The sequence below is a fragment of the Panthera pardus genome, unplaced genomic scaffold, assembly GCF_024362965.1.
Source record: "Panthera pardus isolate Hobbes unplaced genomic scaffold, ASM2436296v1 HiC_scaffold_24, whole genome shotgun sequence".
Lineage (NCBI taxonomy): Eukaryota > Metazoa > Chordata > Mammalia > Carnivora > Felidae > Panthera > Panthera pardus.
The window spans coordinates 29,787,719-29,806,726 of NW_026526810.1; the positions used below are offsets into that span (position 1 = coordinate 29,787,719).

Here is a 19,008-nt window from a genome sequence, read left to right on the forward strand (position 1 = left end):
GAGGCCCAAACATCACTGTCCTCTTAGAGGGTGCTCCAATGGAAAACTGGGAGCAGAGTCCGGGGGCTGCCCGTGGCTCTTTTCTCCCCTGCCCAACCCACCACCCTGCTCCAAGTCCCAGCCCCGCCCTGACTTGCTGTGCACCCTCGGACAAGTCCCTTTCCCTCTCTGAACCTTGGATGCCATTTGTCAAGTGCAGATAATGAACATCTGACATGCTGGTCTCTCACAAATGGGTGGCTGGATGAGAAAGTACTTTGCAAAGAAGGGAGCACACCCCAAGTGCAAGGAGCACTGGCCGTGAGTGTGGGCCGTGAGTCTTTGTGGTGCCAGCCCTGATCCCGGCCCAGGAGATCATCAGGCGCTCCCAGGCTGAGGCTCACACAGACCGGGAGGAAAAAGCTAATTAGAAAGTGCGACATTAAACACAACCAAGTACATCAGACTCTCCAGAGACCAGCTTGCTTGCGGTCAGAAAAACATTGTCTGAACAGTCAGTTCTACTTCCAGAGAATTTGGACTTTTTAAACCTTATCTGAGATCAACTTCACTCTTTAAAGTGACCCCTGGGAAATGAGAAATGGAAGGTCTGAGTAAGGTTCACAGTCTTGCCCCCCTCCACGGCCACCAGTGAGACTGTTGCATGGTGACACTGCCCACCTGCTCATTCACGGCCCTGATTGTCCCAAGGCCAGAATCACATTGTTCTGTCGGCACCATGGTATTGGAGGGGAGGGGAGATGGGGTGCTCCGGGCCCCACGTGGCGGGGGAACCTCAAATCCTGCCAATCAGCCAGGATTAGGGAGGCTCAGGGGAGGAGAGAGGTGACTTCATCTGCTAGTGGTTTCACAGCCCAAAGCCGGGGCACAACCTGCTGGGCCAGGAGTCACCAAGGTCACCCAGGAAGGTGGCCCTCCCTGCTTCCAAGGGCTTGCTATCTGTCTTCCTGTATCCACTAGCTTTGTTCAAGGAGGTTGTTTAAGGAGACGGGGTAGTGGTGGATAGGGTGTAGGGGCAGCCCAGAGAGTGAGGAGTGACCTTGGAGTCAGTAACAGGGAGACTGCCTGCCCCTCGGGGAACCAGAGTTCCCGTCTTCCTGCCTGAGCATTGCAGCACCCACTTACACTGCAATTAAAGACAAGCCCCCTTCCTCAGGGTGCAGGCTGTCACAGATGTGGCCCTGGCTTCTCTGTCCAGCCTCATCAGAGTCGCTCTGGCCCCTGTCAGTCTGCACTCCAGCCCACCAAACGGCTTCCAGTTCCTTAAAACCAACGCCTCTAAACTCTCTCCAGCCTCAGGGCCTTTGCACACTCGTCCCCTCCCCCTCCAGGTGTCCGGGTGAGCATCACTTACTCAAAAATGCTTTTCCTGACCCCCATTTCAATCTAGACTAAATCTCACTGTGGTATTTACCACATCCCCTATAGCAGTTATCACACTTTGCAACTATTATGTTAACTTGCACATTTGCGTGGTACTTTGAGCTCTGCAAGGGCAGGGACTATATCCCAGCTCCGAGCAAGTGGCCAGCCCAGAGTAGACACTCTGTGAATTGTGACTGAAGAAATGAAGACGTAAGATTTGCACACAGGGAAGCAAGTCAGACGCCACAGAGGAATGTGGAGGGAGGCCACGGGCAGGGGCCACAGCTTCCAGGAGCGTCAGAAGGAAGGGACAGTGACAGGAGATTTCCTGTGGGGCTTAGGAAGCCCAAAGAGCAACGGAGGCTTGGTTCTAGAGGTGGAGTCTGTTTCTAGAACATTCCTCTGTTTGATCCATTTTGTGCTAAGGATGGGGTGGACGGTCCTGGCCTCACTCAAAAGTCAAGAACCCTGCCTGGAAGTCAGTTAAATAGTGAACACAGGAGAAGGTGTCCAAAGAGGCTGTGGTGGATGCTTCATTGTGCAGAACCTGGAGGTGGCTTCCCAGCAAGGGGCCCCCCGGGGACACGAGCTGATGTGTGTCCCCTCCCCGACGTCAGGACGGCATTCTGCTGGGAGCCGTTGGCGCCTATGACTGGAACGGAGCCGTGCTGAAGGAGACCAGTGGCGGGAAGGTCATTCCCCTCCGCGAGTCCTACCTGAAGGAATTTCCCGAGGAGCTCAAGAATCATGGCGCCTATCTAGGTAAGAGCCCGAGCTAAGTGTGGTGAATGGGCGCGGGCGAGGAGGGGCCCGGGGGAACGTGCCCCCACGTGAAACAAGGACCTGTGTGTGAATATCCTGCGAATGTCCAGGCACAGGTCAGGGACCGCTGCCTCTTCAGCCTGGTATCCGCACCTGGCACCATGCCCGGCATGCAACGGGCTCTCCATAAACAGGTAGAATAAATGGTAAGCAAAGCACCTGTACCTGAAATGTGCCTCAGTCGATGCTTCTAGACACCAGGCCCACTGTTGGTGTGCCTTTAAAACCTTCCGCCTTGGCTAGGGTTTGGGCATGCTGAGCTGCCTCCCAAGGCAACATGCACGTGGAGGAGAAGTCCATGTTCGTTTTTATTGTTAACGGTCACCATCAAGGCAGAAGTCACTTCCCATTAAGCACTTCGGAAGCAGACGTTAAAGAGCAGCACAGGGGCTCCTGGGTGGCTCAGTCAGTTAAGCATCCGACTCCTGATCTCAGCTCACGTCGCGATCTTGAGGTTCGCGGGATCGAGCCCTGCCTGGTCTCTGCACTGATAGTGCAGAGCCTGCTTGGGGTTCATTCTCTCCCTTTCTCTCTGCCCCTCCCCGCTCGTTCTCTCTCTCTCTGTCTCTGTCTCTCTCTGTCTCTCTGTCTCTCTCTGTCTCTGTCTCTCTCTCTGTCTCTCTCTCTCTCTGTCTCTCTCTCTCTCTCAATAACATTGGTGACCAGGGCCCAAGTGAGCAGGACCAGCACTGTGGGTGGTCGTGGACCAGTGGCCGGCACACTCCGGCCCCCACTGTGCACGTTCTGGGGCTGACACCGGGTCTCTGAGGCAGAAAAAGACTGAATAGACCAAGAAGGTTCAAGCAAAGGGGGGAGGTGTGGAAAGTGCTAGGCGGGGTCAGGACACAGGAAGTAGACCAGGATGGAACAGAGGGGTGGAGCAGGAGGGGGAAGGGGAAGGCAGGTTGGCACAGTTTGTAGCAGGAAGCCTCGAACGCCAGGTTAAGGAGTTGGAGCCTTTTCGTGTTGGTAGTAGGGAGATAGTGAAGGTATCTGAGTGAGGGGCAGCGGGATGAATCCACCTCTTCCTGGCCCAGCATAACTGTCTTCCTCCTCCCAGGGGGCCCTAGTGGGGTAGAACCAGACCAAAAAACCCTCATGAGGCCCAACTATCTTGCCTTACCCACTGTCACAGCCCTTCTTCCTTCCTCCTCCCTCTGGGGCTCATCCATGAGGGCAGGGTCTGGGGTCTCTGGAAGATTCCTTCCTACATGCCCCAAGGGAGAGGGGAGGTTTGGAGGAAGGAGACTGGGAGACCAGGCTCTCCGCCTCCCTGCAAGGAAACTATATAGATTTCTGTCATCTTGTCAGGCCTTCTGGGAGGCCGGTCCAGCTTTCAGGATGGCCCTGCCTGCTGGCCAAAGAACCACATGGAAATGTAAGCTACAGCCAGCAGACTGTGGGAAGCAGGAAGTTCTCAATGCTGCTTGTTGCTTTGAGAGGCCCACGCCTGCCCCTAGGACATTCGGCCCCCAAGCCCTTCCCATGACTGCTGTGTCTCCTTCTGAGGAAGCCCAAAGCCCAGGGCTAATTGGGAACATTTTCAGCTGCACCACTGAGGGCTCAGAAGACACCTCGGCCCCACTCTGCGAGGCTGATCCCACCCTACCCTCATATATTTATGGTTGTGTTAATACACAGCCAACACAGCCTATGCAACACTCTGGCTTCGCTGACCTTTCGAGCCCCATTTCCCAGAATACACCTTTAAGAGTCAAAAATACCGTGTCTGGAACCAGAGTAGCTCGCCCTACTGCACCTGTTCTCCCAGCCACTGAATCAACCCGTCTGCACATCCTGCAGCCGCTACACAAGCAACCAGCGGAACCATAGTGGTTGTGTTACCCACATATGCCCACGCACGTGCACACATGGCAGAAAGAGACATCCGTTTACCAGGAAGTAGCCCAGAACTGCTGACGAGGCATCTAAAAACCGGGATCCACTCTCAACCATCTGGCAGAAAGTGGGGCTCTAGGCTTTGCGTGCGTCCCCCGTGCTGGGTAGTGATAGGGCAAAGCCATCCTGAGGACACGGATTGGTGGCCTTTCCCAAAGAGCCCCTGGTTTCCATTTCTGCCTCTTTTACGTGGCGTATGTGTGGGACCGAGAGGAGGGGGCTCCATCCTTTGAGGCTGCAAAGCTCTGGGGCCACAAGAGTCGCTGGGACCCCACGTCGATGCCCAGTGGAGCGGCTTCTCCCACCTGGACAGCCAGTGCTGTAGTTCTCCAGACCACCCAGCAGCAGGTTGCAGTAGCGAGGACACTGGCGGGTCCCTGAGAGAGACAGTTGGCGGAGATTGCAAATCAAAGCCTGCCCCATACGAGATGAAGCGCGGCCAGGGCTCATCACCTCCCTCCTCCCTGCTCTCTCTCACACGTCTCGGGACGCGGGTGAAAGGGCCGGGGGCACGTGCACATTCCAGGTCAGCAGTGCCTTTTCGTAGCCCCACCTGGCTTCCTTGGCTTCCTCCAGCAGGGGGTGGGGCGCATGAGTTCTCCCCACCCTCCCTACCCGCCTCCTGAGCCCTGCCTCTTCCAGGCCTCCCCAGTTGTTCCTAGGAAATACCACCCCGCTGCTTCACATCTGCTCAGCCTGCCCTGAATGCACTCCCTCGGCTGGCCCTTCAGGCGCAGCCGAGGAGCTGGGGCAGAGACCAGCCTGTTTCCTCCCGTGGCAGGGTACACAGTCACGTCGGTCGTGTCCTCCAGGCAGGGGCGGGTGTACGTGGCAGGAGCACCCCGGTTCAACCACACGGGCAAAGCCATCCTGTTCACCATGCACAACAACCGGAGTCTCACCATCCACCAGGCCCTGCGGGGTGAACAGGTAATGGAGGGGGAGGCTGGGGGCAGGGGCCGGGCGGGAGGGCATGTGGGCAAGGCTGGGCTGGCGGGGGCTCTGCTCTTCCTTCGCAGACATCCTTCCCGGTTGGGGGTCACACACCTCCTTCATACCAGCCTTGGAGCTGGACTGTCTCATCCCCAGAAAGCCAGGCCGTGGTCCCTGCGACAGCAAGAACCCGGGAGAATCTGTTTGCCTCTTGTCTCTGGTGCCAGACCTCTGCCCCTGGCTGCCAGCTTCTCTCTGTTCACATCCAGAGTTCAGGGTTAGAGGCAGCACCTAGGCCCCCGGCTCGGACTGCCAGGGCCCCTAGGCATCCCAGGGGGGATGGTCACGTTCCTCACGCCCGCCTTCATGCTGCCAGAAGCGGGAGCAGCTGCAAACGCACCCACAGCGAGGCCCCGTGGGTCCACCAGGACGCCAGCTCTTTCCTGTTCCTGGAATGGGAACAGTGCAGAGTGGTACAGCCCCTGCCCTGCCTGGGCCGCGTGGGAACCAGACTGTGTCGCTAAGAGTCTCGTGTTGGGTGGTCACGAATGCCAACTGAAAAGCTATAAGAGTCACAGGTAGTGAAAGATCGGGAAACAGGGTTCTTCTGATCCAAGCCATGCCAACAGCCGAGGGGACCTGTGGTCCTGAGACGCCACATCCCTTTTCCAAGTTACATGGTGGATTCGAGGCTGGGTCGGGTTGAGAATCCAGGACTTTCTGCATGAAACTGCCTCCTGACCCCTGACAACCCCAAACCAGCCCCCCCACCCCCACCTGGCCACACTCAGCATCCACGGCACCCTGGGCCTGGGCTGGGCCTTAGCCAGGCCCTTCCCATCATTCCCAGCTCACCTTCGGCTCTGCGGAGCCCAGGAACAGCCCTGCCCCCTGCCCTTGGCCTGTCGCCATGAGGACAGGCTCCTCCCTGGGTCTAACCAAAGTCCCTCCAAGGTGCAGGAAGCCATCATTCTCTTTCCCCTTCCCGTCTCAAGGGCACTGGCAGACCTGGGGCACTGCTCTGTCCCCCAGCCTCCAGCGTGCCTGCCCACACTCTGCCCAGGGCTGGCTCTTCGGGAATCCAAGGCTAGACCTTGAGAGCTGGAGGGAATTTGCTGATGAATTTATGACATTTTTACTGCCTGGTTCCGCCTCCAACATCCGAACGAGAAACCGCAGTGCTGAAGGCAGCTAAATTAAGTGGATTCCAAATCACCGTGACCCACATAGCTGAGGCCACATATTTAGACAAATGCCTCCCCCCACTCCTCCCTTATTTGCTCTCTGTCTGCCTCTTAATTATTTTAGGTAGGGATAGCTCTTCCCTCCCCCACCCTGTGTTTAGAATTTCCCTTTTCCCCTCTTCTGTATTTTCTATCTTTCTCCTCAGTTAAAAGCTTTTAATGCCGGACGATGGATTTCTCCTGAAAGCACCCTACGCCAAGAGGCGGCTGGGGGAGGGAGTATCACGGGCTCGGGTGTCAGACCGGACTTTCAACCCAGTTTGGCTGTAGCCAGCCATCTGACCTTGGGCAAGTGATTCAAATTCACTGAGCTTCAGTTTGTTCCCTGTGAAATGAGGACAGTGATCTCTCCTAAGGTAGCATGAGGCTCATACGAGCTAACCTGAGGCTGTAAAGCATGTCACACAGGCCTGTCCCTGGGAGGGACTCCTTCGTCCTTCCTAAGTGACCCGCTGGTCCAATAAACATTTATTATATTTGTTATGTTATTGTCTATGCCCAGGCCTGGAGGAGACACAGCAGGGACAGGGTGCCCACTCTTGGGTGGGGGCGGGGGTGGAGAACAGGTGCTAGTGTGGGGCTGGGGGTGATTGCAGAGGGGCACCCCTTGCAGGCAGTGGAAAGGGAAATGGCAGGGCAGGCCAGGGCCAGCTTCTAACAGGAAGTGACCTGAGGGTGGTGACATTGTCCGGAAGGGAGAAGGGGAGAGCGGGGCAGACAAGAGAAAAGTATGTGCAGAGGGAAGCCTGGAACCCAGCCAGGGCCCGGGGCTTTGGGAGAAATCACTGGGAATGTCAGGAGCGAGTGTGGGAACTTGGAGGTGCAGGGCGGGGAGGGGGTGTAGGCAGAGGCCAGGGAGGGAGGGAGGCAGGTCCAAGAGGGTCACACTGAAGAACTTGGACTTCCCCCTGCACCCCTCCGAAAGCAAAGGAGTGGTGTGGTCAGCTGCTAGAAGCCACTCTGGCTGCCCGCAGGGGTGAACTGGAGGGTGAGGCAGGGGGTCCTTCGGCAGAGGTGCCTCTCCCGGGGAAGAAACCGCAGAGGAGGGAAGGAGACGGACTCAGGACGTGTTTGGCGCACTCCAGGCAGGGCTTGCTGGGAACCTGCGGGTGGGAGAGGTGGCGGTGGAGCCGGGGAGGACCCTCAGCTTTCTGACTTGAATAGGTGAGTGGCCCCCTCGTTGAAGGGGGGGGGCACGGCCCCCAAGGTGGGAGAGGAACACAGAGTGCTCAAATGCTAAAAAGAAAACATAATCTCCCGTCCAAGGTGCTATTCCCAGGATATTTGTAACATTAAAAATCGAAACGAGCCTCGGGGCACCTGGGTGGCTCAGTGGGTTCAGTGCCCACCTCTTGGTTTCGGCTCAGGTCGTGATCTCCATGGTTCCTGGGATCCAAAGCGTCCAGCTTTGCGCTCATAGCACAGAGCCTGCTTGGGATTCTCTCTCTCTCTCTTTTCCCCTCCCCTGCTCTCTCTCTCTCTCTCTCAAAATATAAACTAAAAAAAAAAAATTGAAATGAGCCACGTGTCCAACAAGAGGATTGATTATACACGTGGCACATGCATAATTTGGAATATTATAAAACCACCAATGATCATGTTGTAGGAAAAAATATAACACGTCATGGAGAAAGTGCTCATGACCCATTGCTTTATTCAAAAATCATATATAAGCTCTATATATAGTATGATCCCAGACTGTGAAAATAAAGTCATACACACACACACACACACACAAACAAGCCACACACTCTAGACAAAACAGACTCGGTGAAAATACACTAAAATCTTATAACATGGGACGTATAGTTGGATGTTTGGACAACGGGTCACTTTTATTTTCTTCTTCATACCTTTTTCTAATTTTGCTCATTTTTTGCCATGATATGTGCTGCTTACAAACAGAATAAATGGCAATCCATAAAATTCACTAATGGGAAGAAAGAAGAGGTGGAGGGGGTGGGATGACAGAGAGAGACAAGAGGTTTGGGCGCCTGGGTGGCTAAGTTAGTTATGTGTCAGGCTCTTGATTTTGGCTCAGGTCATGATCTCAGTTCGCAGGATGGAGTCCCGAGTCCGGCTCTGTGCTGATACTGTGGAGCCTGCTTGGGATTCTCTCTCTCTCTGTCTCTCTCTCTCTCTCTGCCCCTCCTCACTCTCTCTCTCTCTCTCAAAATAAATAAACTTAAAAAAAAAAAAAAAAAAAGGAGGAGAGGCGCCTGGGTGGCTCAGACAGTTAAGCATCTGACTCTTGATTTCGACTCAGGTCATGATCTCTCCGTTCATGAAATTGACCCCCAAGTGGGGCTCAGTGCCAACAGCTTGAAGCCTGCTTGGGATTCTCTCTCTCCCTCTCTCTCTCTGCCCCTCCCCTGCTCATTCTCTCTCTCTCTCTCTCTCTCTTTATCTCTCAAAATAAATAAATAAACATTTAAAAAAAAAAAGGGGAGGAAAGAGGGAAAGATGGGACCAAGTGAAAATAGGTGAGTCCACTCCACGGGAGGGGAGAGGGGGGTGAGAAGGGAGGACCCTTTGTCTTTGTTCACCCAAGTTCCAAGTGGAAGGGTGTCCTCGGCTCCCTATGCAGCCCAGCGCACTGCCCTCTCCCACCCCTGTGCTGCAGATAGGCTCCTACTACGGGAGCGAGATCACCTCTGTGGACATCGACGGCGACGGGGTGACTGATGTCCTGCTGGTGGGCGCCCCCATGTACTTCAGCGAGGGCCGAGAGCGGGGCCGGGTGTACGTCTACACCCTGAGACAGGTACTACTGCGGGGGGGGGGGGGGGGGCGGAGCCCTCTGAGGCACCTGGCCCCGCCCTGCCTTCACTGGGTGCACCCCCAGAGGCCAGTGCCCACCCGCTGAGCCAGGCCGGGGAGAGCAGGAATTCTGGGGAACATGAGCTAGAGACAAGGTGCTGCAGGCCAGAGGGGACCATGACCCTGAGGGTCCCTGCCACATCCCCCTGAGCCCGAGCCTTTTTCCACCCCTGGTTTCGCAGAACCGGTTTGTTTATAACGGAACACTGAAGGATTCCCACGGCTACCAGAATGCCCGATTCGGGTCCTCCATAGCCTCGGTTCGGGACCTCAACCAGGATTCCTACAACGACGTGGTGGTGGGAGCCCCTCTGGAGGACAACCACGGAGGAGCCATCTACATCTTCCACGGCTTCCGAGCCAGCCTCCTAAAGACGCCGAAGCAGGTGCCACTCCCCGTCCACAGCTGGAGCTGGACCAGGAGTCCTGGCCGCTCCTGCTGGAGCATCCGGTTCCGGAGCCTCTTCTGTGCCCTCCTGCAGGAAAGGACCCCAGTCTGGCCTATAGCTCTAGTTGCCTCAAGTCGGGATTTTGAAACGGGTGCATTTGTCTTCTGGACCTTCCTATCACCCCTGTGGGCACCCTCTCCCTGCGTAGCTTTATCTCCCCCTGCAACAACAAAACCCCAGGGACCCTAACCTCACTCCCCATCCCCCCCACCACACACACACGCAGGCAGTTGACAGAGAGTGGAGAATTCCCACGTGGGCTTGCTCTTCTCTGGAAATGCCACATGCTGGAAACCTTGCCCGCCTCAAGAGGGACCCATCTCGGGTCCCATGCCCTCAGGGTCCTCACTTTTGCCTACGTATTTTCTTAGTAAGGTAGTCTAACACACCATGGTCAAGGAGGCCGCTGGGTTACCTGCCAGGGAACATGTATTTACAGTTAATGGGGAACCCTTTTAAGACGCGAGATCTTAATCCAAAAGAATGACTTGACGTTAGGTGCCATGACAGACAGACCAGGAGCGGGGTCTGTTTGGGCTTTGGGCCGGAAGCTTCCTGATGGTTCCAAAGGGGCTCTCTCCAATGCTCCCAATTGTAGTTTCCCCGAAGGTTGTCCTGTCCTGCCCTGTGTGAACAGTGCCCATGCCTGGCTTTCTCTTCCTACTTCCTGCAGAGAATTGCCGCCTCCGACTTGGTTCCCGGCCTCCAGTATTTTGGCTGCAGCATCCACGGACAACTGGACCTCAACGAGGATGGGCTGGTGGACCTGGCGGTGGGCGCCCTTGGCAATGCTGTGATTTTGTGGTGGGTTCGCTGAGGGTCAGGATGAACACTGGGGTTTGGTGGGGGGTGAGGGGGAAGGGGCCTGTTGTTTGTATTTATTTCAGAGAGAGAGCAGGGAAGAAGGGCAGAGAGAGAGAGAGAGAGAGAGAGAGAGAGAGAGAGAGAATCTGAAGCGGGATCCACACTCAGTGCAGAGCCATCTTCCCACGACCCTGAGATCAGGGCCCCACCAAGAGTCAGATGCTGAACCGGCTGAGCCACCCAGGCGCCCAGACAGCGGGTTTTAAAAATATTCTTCAGGACCTTTGTCCCTTTGTCTTCAATCATTGTCAGCCAAACTCACCCTCTTAATCCTCATGTTCTTAATCCTCTCGTGATTACAAATTTCCTTTCTGTGGAATCACTGTAAGCTGTCTTGAAGTCCAAATCCCTCTTCCCACAGAGTTCTAAGATTATAGTGTCCAAAAGCCCCTCTTAGAATTTGTCCGAAAAGTTCTGGCTGTTTGGGCACTTCTTCCACTTCAGCTTTTCAAGCTACTTAAAGGACAGGCTGAGGATATTCTTATCAGCTGGAAGGATCTCCCTTCTCCCCTAGTGTGAAAGAACCTTTACATAATACAGATTTCTTTCCTCCAAACCCCTTGGGACTTCTTCTTTCCTTTTTGAGGGTCTCATTTCTGCACCAGTGCATCAGATATTTGCCACCCATCTGCACTCAGGACCTTTCTTTCTTTCTTTCTTTCTTTCTTTCTTTCTTTCTTTCTTTCTTTCTTTCTTTCTTTCTTTCTTTTTTCAGGGCCTCTCTTTAGCAATGGTCTACAGCTTTTAAAAAGAAAAAAAAAAAAGGAGCTTTCTAAAACTCCATATATTTTGCCATGTGATGTGTTGGCAATTTTTGAGCCAGAAAAGGCTTAATTTTTCATGTATGTTGATGAGCTATTTTTCATTATAAATCCAATAACTTAAAGAAAAATTATAAAATAAAGAACTCACTCAGGGCTTCATCCACTTCACATTACCGCTGTTAGCATTTTGGCATATTTCCAACCCATCTTTTTCCACCTGCGTGTAATTTTATACGAACACAGACCCATTTTTCATACAACTTAAAAAAAGGCATGAAACAGAGGTATCCTAACGACTCCCCGGGGAGAATAAAGGAGTGGACACGCTCTCAGTCGCCAAGAATATTATGGCCCGGTTGGGAGATGTCCTAGCCTGGGTTGCCTAGAAAACAGAGCCCCAGACTAGAGGTCATGCTAATGCTTTGGGAAGGGCCTCGTCCCAGAGGCAGAGGTGAAGGTCAAGGATGCTGAAGCAGAAAAGGGGAGCAGGTGTGAGTGGGGCCTCACTTGCCCACCGGATCTCCAGCGAGGTGGGACACATCTCTGCTTCTTGCAACAGACCATTGTAGGGGAGGAGGGAGAGCAGTGTATCTGGGGATCCTCGTATCCCCCCATCCTCCATGGCCAGAGCATTCACTGCCCCACACCTCTAGGCCATCTAAAGGCAGCGCTGGGGGTGCCGTGCACCGGGGCCACGGCCTCTCTCTGCAGGTCCCCTTCGCATATTGGGGCTCGTGGATCTCTGGGGGTGACAGCAAGAGCGGCTTGGGCGGTAAAGGTTCAGTGTATTGGTTCCGGGTGAGCAAGACCCAGGGTAGGCAGTAGACATGGCCTAGCAGGTCAGTAAACCAAGTCCTTTGCAGGAAACAAGACACATGCACACACACCCCAAGAGAATCAGTCTGCAGAAAGGACCCATGCAAGCTCCAACTTTTGAGGTCTAAACCTAAGTGCTACCTCAGCAGTGGTACAATTGTGGGTCCGGGCCTTCTGGGAAGACTCTGGGATCCAACCCCGTGGATCTCAAACTGCCCCGTTAGGATCGACTGGGAGCTTCTCTCTCTCTCTCTCTCTCTCTCTCTCTCTCTCTCTCTCTCTCTCTCTCTTTTTAATTCGCATATAGGCGATGCACACATTATATTAGTTTCGGGTGTGCGACATAGTGACTCGACAAGTTTATACATTATGCTGTGCTCACCACAAGTACAGCCTGTCACCATACCTATTGTAATATCATTGACTGTATTCTTTATGTGGCGCCTTTCACCCCCATGACGTATACATTCCGCAACCAGTAGCCTGTACCGCCCTCTCCCCCTCCCCCTCCCCTCTGACAACCTTCAGTTTGTTCCCTGTATTTATAGGTCTAGTGCTGCTCTTTGTTGGTCTATTCGTTTGTTTCGCTTTTTAGATTCCGCATATAAGTGAAGGCACACGGTGTTTGTCTTCGCCTGACTTATTTCCCTTCACATCATGCCCTCTAGACCCAACCGTGTTGTCACAAACCGGGAGTTTTTCAAACTCTCACAGGCCGGGCTCTACCCAGACCACGTAAAGCAGAACGTCTAGGGAAGGGGCCCAGGCCAGCAGTAAACTTTCAAGATTCCCCAGGTATCTGTTTCCAACGGGCAGCCAAGTTTGGGAACCGCTAACGTAAGCTATTGTGTTTACACAACACTCTACACTTTACACAAAGGGCCCCTCTCACTTACCTCCTTTGGCTCTCACATCCCCCTCAGAGAGATCATGTGACCTGCCCGAGGTCCATGAGGAACCGTGGAGCCAAGACCCAAACCCCCCTCTCCACGGCACAGCGCAGGAGAGGCACAATTCCTTAGGCTAAGAGCGGGGCATTAGCACAGAATATCACTCTACACTTCCTCCTTGTTATAGAAACGCGTGCTTTGGAGAGGCAGTGTACTTTGTTCTCTGATTATGTTTTCCTTAGACCAATACAAGAATACATTTGCATTTCCATGCCTGCTTGGATAGGGTCTTGTCGGGTGGATCGATGGGGAATCTCTCCAACAGCGAATGGTTCTCCACTCTGGCCACACATTGCCACCACCTGGAAGCGTTAACACCTTGCTCTTCAGAGCTTGGGCCTGGGCCAACAGCAACAGCTTCAGCCGAGGGCTTACTGGAAATACAGAATTGGTCCCCACTTATTGGGTGAGGATCTGCATTTTAAAGATCCCCTGGAGATGTGCGAGCATATTAAAATTCGAGAGGCACTGCTTTCAGACAGGTCGATGCCAATCCTGATTTGATTTGATCTGGAGGACAAACTGGGCATCAGGGTTTTTTACAACTCTCCAGATTATTCCAATGGCTGTCCAGGGATGGGATGAGGAGGCAGGAGGCAGTCAGTGTGGTCTGCAGCAAATACAGCCCCTGGGAAATGTTGAAGGGCTGCCTCCAGGGGCTATGTGGCTGCCCTCCACCCACCCGTCCCTGTTTTGCCCAAAACCTTAACTTCCGGGGCCCCTCTCCGCCCTCCTCCAAGATTTTCCAGATCCCATTTCCATCCGCTTCCCACCGCCTCCGTCCCCCGCTCTGCTGGGCCCCCGTAGCAGCCACACGCCCCACCCTCCAGCTACTCCTTCTTCTGCTCCAGGTCCCGTCCTGTGGTTCAGATCAACGCCAGCCTGCACTTTGAGCCGTCCAAGATTAACATCTTCCACAGGGATTGCAAACGCAGCGGCAGGGACGCCACCTGCCTGGCCGCCTTCCTCTGCTTCACGCCCGTGTTCCTGGCACCCCATTTCAAAACGGACACAGTCGGTAAACCAGGCCTCTCCCCGTTCTCCCCAGCCCCTATCTCCACCACCACCCCCCCCCCCCACCCCCCACCTTTCATAGACTTTGGGACTGCTCTGTTTCAAAACCAGGGCTTTCACTGCAATAGGTTTTAAGGGCCAGGTCACAACTCGAGCCACCTTGATGACTGCATTTGATGATCTAATTCCAAGAAGCAAGGGGATGGCAGTGAGCAGCAGTGACCAGCAAGGGAGGGGCCAGAGGCAGAAGGAAAGAGTTGGGATGCAAAGTTGGGACGAGAACAGGGAACTGGGACAGCCAGGATGCAGAGGAAGAGTCAGACCCAGGAGGGGAAGCAGGAAATGAGAGGGTCAGACAGATGAAACCCCCAGTGGGAGTGGTCACTGCTCAGAGTGGGTGTCGGTCTAGGGCAGGGCAGTTTCCCTCTGAGCCAGGCGCCTACTCACGGCAGCCCTGGACCCAGGCGGCCCCAGGAAGTGACAGCTGCAGGTTCTGGGACCAGACTGCAGGAAACTGGGATTTCTGAAAGCTTCTCAGCCAGGGAGCAGGGCTCACCAGAAGGATGGGGGGTGGGGGGGGGTGGTGGGGGAGAGGTAAAGGCGAGCCTGGGTGGCTGTGCGCTTCTTTCAACTTCTATTTATAAAAAGAGGAAGGTGCAAGAATCGGTGCACCCAGAGGGCTGGCTGGGGTACAGGGGACGAGATGAGGCTTTTCCTGGATTTGGCAAAAGATCAGCCCAGTTACAGGGAAGGAGGCTGCAGGCCTTCAACCCCAGAGCAGTGTCTTAGGTTGGAGCAGCTAGTGGGAAGGGCTCGCGGGGTGGGAACTGCGGCCTGTGGAGGCTCTGACCCACGCCTGACGGGACCTGGGAAGGTGAAGGGAGAGGCGGGGACGTCCGGCGCTCCAGGAGGGGCTCAGACGAGGGCATCGCCCTGGCCGCTCGTTCTGTCTCCTCTTCCACCACGTTGATTTCTCCTACATCTCTGTCTCTTTCTCTTTCCCTTCATTGCCAGCCCCATCTGCCCCTCCTTTTTCTCCTTTCTCACTCTGTGCACCCGAGTTTCCCACCCACACTAGGGCCTGGTGAGAAGAGAAGAGCAGCTCTTCCCCGGCCAGCCTGGAGGGCTTCCTGGAGGAGGCTGGCTTTCAGGAGGCTCTCTTAAAAGACAGGCAGAGCCTTGAGTGGAAATGTGGCTCCGCCTTCACGGTCTTGCCCTCCCCCTCCTCCAGGCATCAGATACAACGCCACCATGGATGAGAGGCGGTACACGCCGAGGGCCCACCTGGATGAGGGCGGGGACCGATACACCAACCGAGCTGTCCTGCTCTCCTCCAGCCAGCAGCACTGTGAGCGGATCAACTTCCATGTCCTGGTGAGCCTGACGCCCAGTAGCCCCACCAGCAGAGACCAAGGTCAAACAGGGAGGGGACACAGCTGGATGAGGTGCTGCCAAGGGAGAGGCAGAGAGCTCAGCTGGGGCCTCAGGAGGCCCAGCTGGGGTACACTGTCCCAGACCTTGCCCGCCCCCCATATTCATGCCCTACTGGGACACACTTTCTACCACTTCTGGTACCCACCTCCAAAATCCCTTCTTCCCCAGCCCTGTGATGTCTGCCGTTTCCTTAGCAGGGGGTGAAATCTGGGCTCGGTGAGGGCTCACAGAGGGTGCGGGGGCCATGGCCGGAGGGAATGGAAGCAGGCATTGGCTAAAGATGAGGACCAGGTAGGACAGGCTCATAGCGGGGACGAGCAGAGAGGAGGAGGCGAGAGCAGCCAGCCTGGCAGAGAGGGGGAACCAGCAGTGGCCTGGTGCCTGATTTCACGGATGAGGAGGAGGATAGGAAGTCTGCCTCATCCAGAAACTCCAAACGCCCAGGCCACTGCTCCAGCCTTAAGATGCAAGCAGGGGGCACTAAGAGCCCACCCGACCCCCGTGGTTCAAAGGCCAGAAGTCGGAAAAGTGAGCGGATATGGGAGGTCCTTGCGTCCGTTAATATGTGGCCCCCCCTCTGAGGTGTTTATTGTCCTGGTTCTCAAAGCCTGGGCCCCCGGACCAGCCGCATCCCCATCACATGGGAACCTGTTAGCAATGCATGTTTCCAAGCCCCACGCCAGACCCGCCAGCATCAGCAACTAGGGGTTGGGCTCAGCACTCAGGGTTTTGCTGCCCCCTCCCTCCCCACCCCCGGGGAGGCAAAACCTCCAGTTTGAGAGTCACTGCCCTGATACAAAGAAGCCACTCGTGTCAGGATCTGGGTTCCACATGGGAGATTTTGTAGGCATCTCTAAGCATCCCCTTCTTTACCAACCATACCCGGACCCCCGCTGGAAGAGCCCCTGTTTTGTCCACACATTTGTTCGTTCATCGATTCAACGCATTCGTGAAGCCCTGTGCCAAGTGCTTCTGAAGGAGGGAGATCAGCACACAGAGGCAGTTCGAATGCCATATAAGGAGCCAGCCGGAGTAAGGGCTCTGGACAGGGTGTGCACATGGGGTGGTGGGCCCAGCCTGGCTCCCTAGAGGCCGAGGCGCTGGGTGGGGGTAGGCGGGGAAGGTGCCCAGCCTTGAAGGCCGAGCGGGAGCTTTTGCTGAACCTCCATCCATCCAGCACACCCCCTCATCCCGGACTCACCCTGAGGCCGACAGGGAAGCAGCCCTCCTGTGTTAGGAAAGTGGACATTTTCTCTCAGCGTCCTGGCCCAGAAATGGGCACCCCACGCCTCCTCACATCTCCCTCATCTCCTCCCACACAGGACACTGCTGACTATGTGAAGCCGGTGGCCTTCTCGGTCGAGTACTCCCTGGAGGACCCGGACCATGGCCCCATGCTGGACGACGGCTGGCCCACCACCCTCCGTGTCTCGGTACATCCCGGCACATGGGGCACACAGCCCTGGCCGTCAGCAACCGCCACCCCAACACCCGACCTCCTCCCCAAAGCCCAGATCCTGAGTGCGCTGGTACAAAGGTGTTCTTCCCCTCTTGCACCCTCCTGTCTCCTGCCCTGCAAACCCGCAACAGGACTCCATCCCTCCTCCCTTGTGACCCGGGCTGAACGTGTTGTAGGGGAGGGCCAGGCCTCTCCTGGTGGAGGGTCCCCTGTATCCGCAGCACAGGGTGAGCTCTGAACAGGTCCCAGAGAATCACAGAACCAGAAGGGACCTTAGGTCTCAATCACCCACCTCCCTCATTTACAGGTGAGGGCACTGGAGGCCAGAATAGGTGATTCAACCACCTAGAAGGTTCTAGCAGCTGTGCTCCAGCCCCCTCAATCACACTCCCTAACCCCTGGCTCCAGGGGCATCAGATCGTTCTGGTATTGAACACTCACATGCCCCCCCACACCTCCAACTCCCACCGAAATCCCCCTCAAAGAAAAGGTCACAGTTTAATTCTGTCTGAGCTGTGCTGGGAGAGCAGGCAGAATCTGTAACACGTAACATCTAATTCCTGAGCCTTAAGGATTCGGGAAACAACTTTCACATTCGCCACAACTCTCTGAAGACCATGGCCTCTGAAGGCCAGTCTCTGAGCAGTGTCTCTGAGAATTTCATAGTTTTATAGACTCCCGCCGGCAAACAACAACTTCAGAATCACTCACATTCTTACTTGTATTTCTCCAACATAAAAGGATCAGGTGGCCAACAGCAATGCTTCTGAAAGCCCCTCTCTGCTCCCATTCACCCCTTCCTTGCGTTCAGCTCCTCCCCTTTGCCTTCCCAGACCTCCCAGACTCCACCACCCAGGCCTCAACCCTCACACCTTCCCTCCTTTCTCCTGATTCTGCATCACAGACGTATAAGAGAGGTTATGTTACCCAGTTCGAGAAGGGGGGAATGGCCTGGCAAGCTAGAGTCCTCATCAGTGAGCCAGGAGAGGAGCAGAGGTGACACGCTGAGTCATTTAAGGTTGTTCCTCGTCGCAGTAATTACAGAGCCGCTACGGCAAACGAATGAGAACCTGCCACTCGTTCTCCAAGCATGTGGAAGCCCACAATGCAGACTGACGGGCAGGGCACACTCTCTGCCCGGCTCATGATATCCATGCAAGGTGGCAGTAAGCGTTGTAGGCCGGGGGTGAGCTCAGAGGCAGTGCGATGGAGTAATCACGTGACAGGGCAGGGAGACTTCCTGGAGGGGGTGACTGTCGGCTGGACCTTAAAGAATAGACCAGACTCAGCTATGCAGAAATGCGAAGAGTGGGCTTTTGTTCCAAGAGAACTGACAGTATATCCAAGACATGGAAGTGGGAAAAAGCAGGCTGGGGGCACCTGGGTGGCTCAGTCGGTTACGCGTCCGCCTTCGCCTCAGGTCAGGATCTCGCGGTTCGTGAGTTCGAGCCCCGCGTCGGGCTCTGTGCTGTGCTGTGTGTCGGGCTCCAGCTCGGAGCCTGGAGCCTGCTTCTGATTGTGTCTCCACCTCTGCCCCTCCTGCACTCACTCACTGTCTCTCTCTCTCTCTCTCTCTCAAATGCAGATAAACATTTAAAAAGTGTCAAGGAGAAATAGGTCTGAAAAAGACAATCTGGGTCATATTATCGAGGGCTTTGAGTAGCGGCTAAATTGCTAAAAATCTTGTTAATCTGGATTTCTAGTGCCCAGTCTCTAGCGAAGGAGACATACTCCGCCCATCGCTCTTCTACAGATTCTTACTTAGCGTCTGTTCCACGCCACGGCAGCTCGCCTCCTGGGGCAATGAGCTGTTCCACGTAATTGAGTGTAGCGTTTGCTTATCGCATTAATTATTCCTTTTAATCAACCGGATGGAAATGCTTCTGAAGGTTATAATATAGTTTTCACACTTTTTACGCAGTCTGCCAGGCGGGGGGGAGCGTCTCGTCGGAGACTTGACGTCACCGAGGGGCATGTGGGTGCCAGCTTACAGCGAAGCCCCCGGGGGCCGCTGTAAGAGTCCTCAGACTCAGTGTTTTACGCTCTGTCCCTTCACTGCGTGGCCTCACCCTGCCCCCTGTCACATGGCTGTGCTGCCTTTTCTGCTGGCTGCTGCGTGCCTGCTTCTCGCTGTAAGTGTGTGCCATTTGACGGCCAACCCGAGGGCTGTGCTTG

The 19,008-nt window shown here is 55.1% G+C and overlaps 1 protein-coding gene across 2 annotated transcripts in view; it reads left to right on the forward strand.

The window, feature by feature from the left end:
• ITGA11 (integrin subunit alpha 11) overlaps positions 1-19,008 on the forward strand; it is a 123,819-nt gene that overhangs the window by 87,003 nt on the left and 17,808 nt on the right. For both annotated transcript variants that reach the window (XM_053888919.1, XM_053888920.1), the window contains 8 exons: positions 1,983-2,127; positions 4,868-5,016; positions 8,887-9,027; positions 9,266-9,469; positions 10,206-10,336; positions 13,778-13,944; positions 15,172-15,314; positions 16,697-16,807. In XM_053888919.1, coding sequence (XP_053744894.1) covers positions 1,983-2,127; positions 4,868-5,016; positions 8,887-9,027; positions 9,266-9,469; positions 10,206-10,336; positions 13,778-13,944; positions 15,172-15,314; positions 16,697-16,807 — 1,191 coding nt within the window. The remainder of the gene's footprint in view (positions 1-1,982; positions 2,128-4,867; positions 5,017-8,886; positions 9,028-9,265; positions 9,470-10,205; positions 10,337-13,777; positions 13,945-15,171; positions 15,315-16,696; positions 16,808-19,008) is intronic.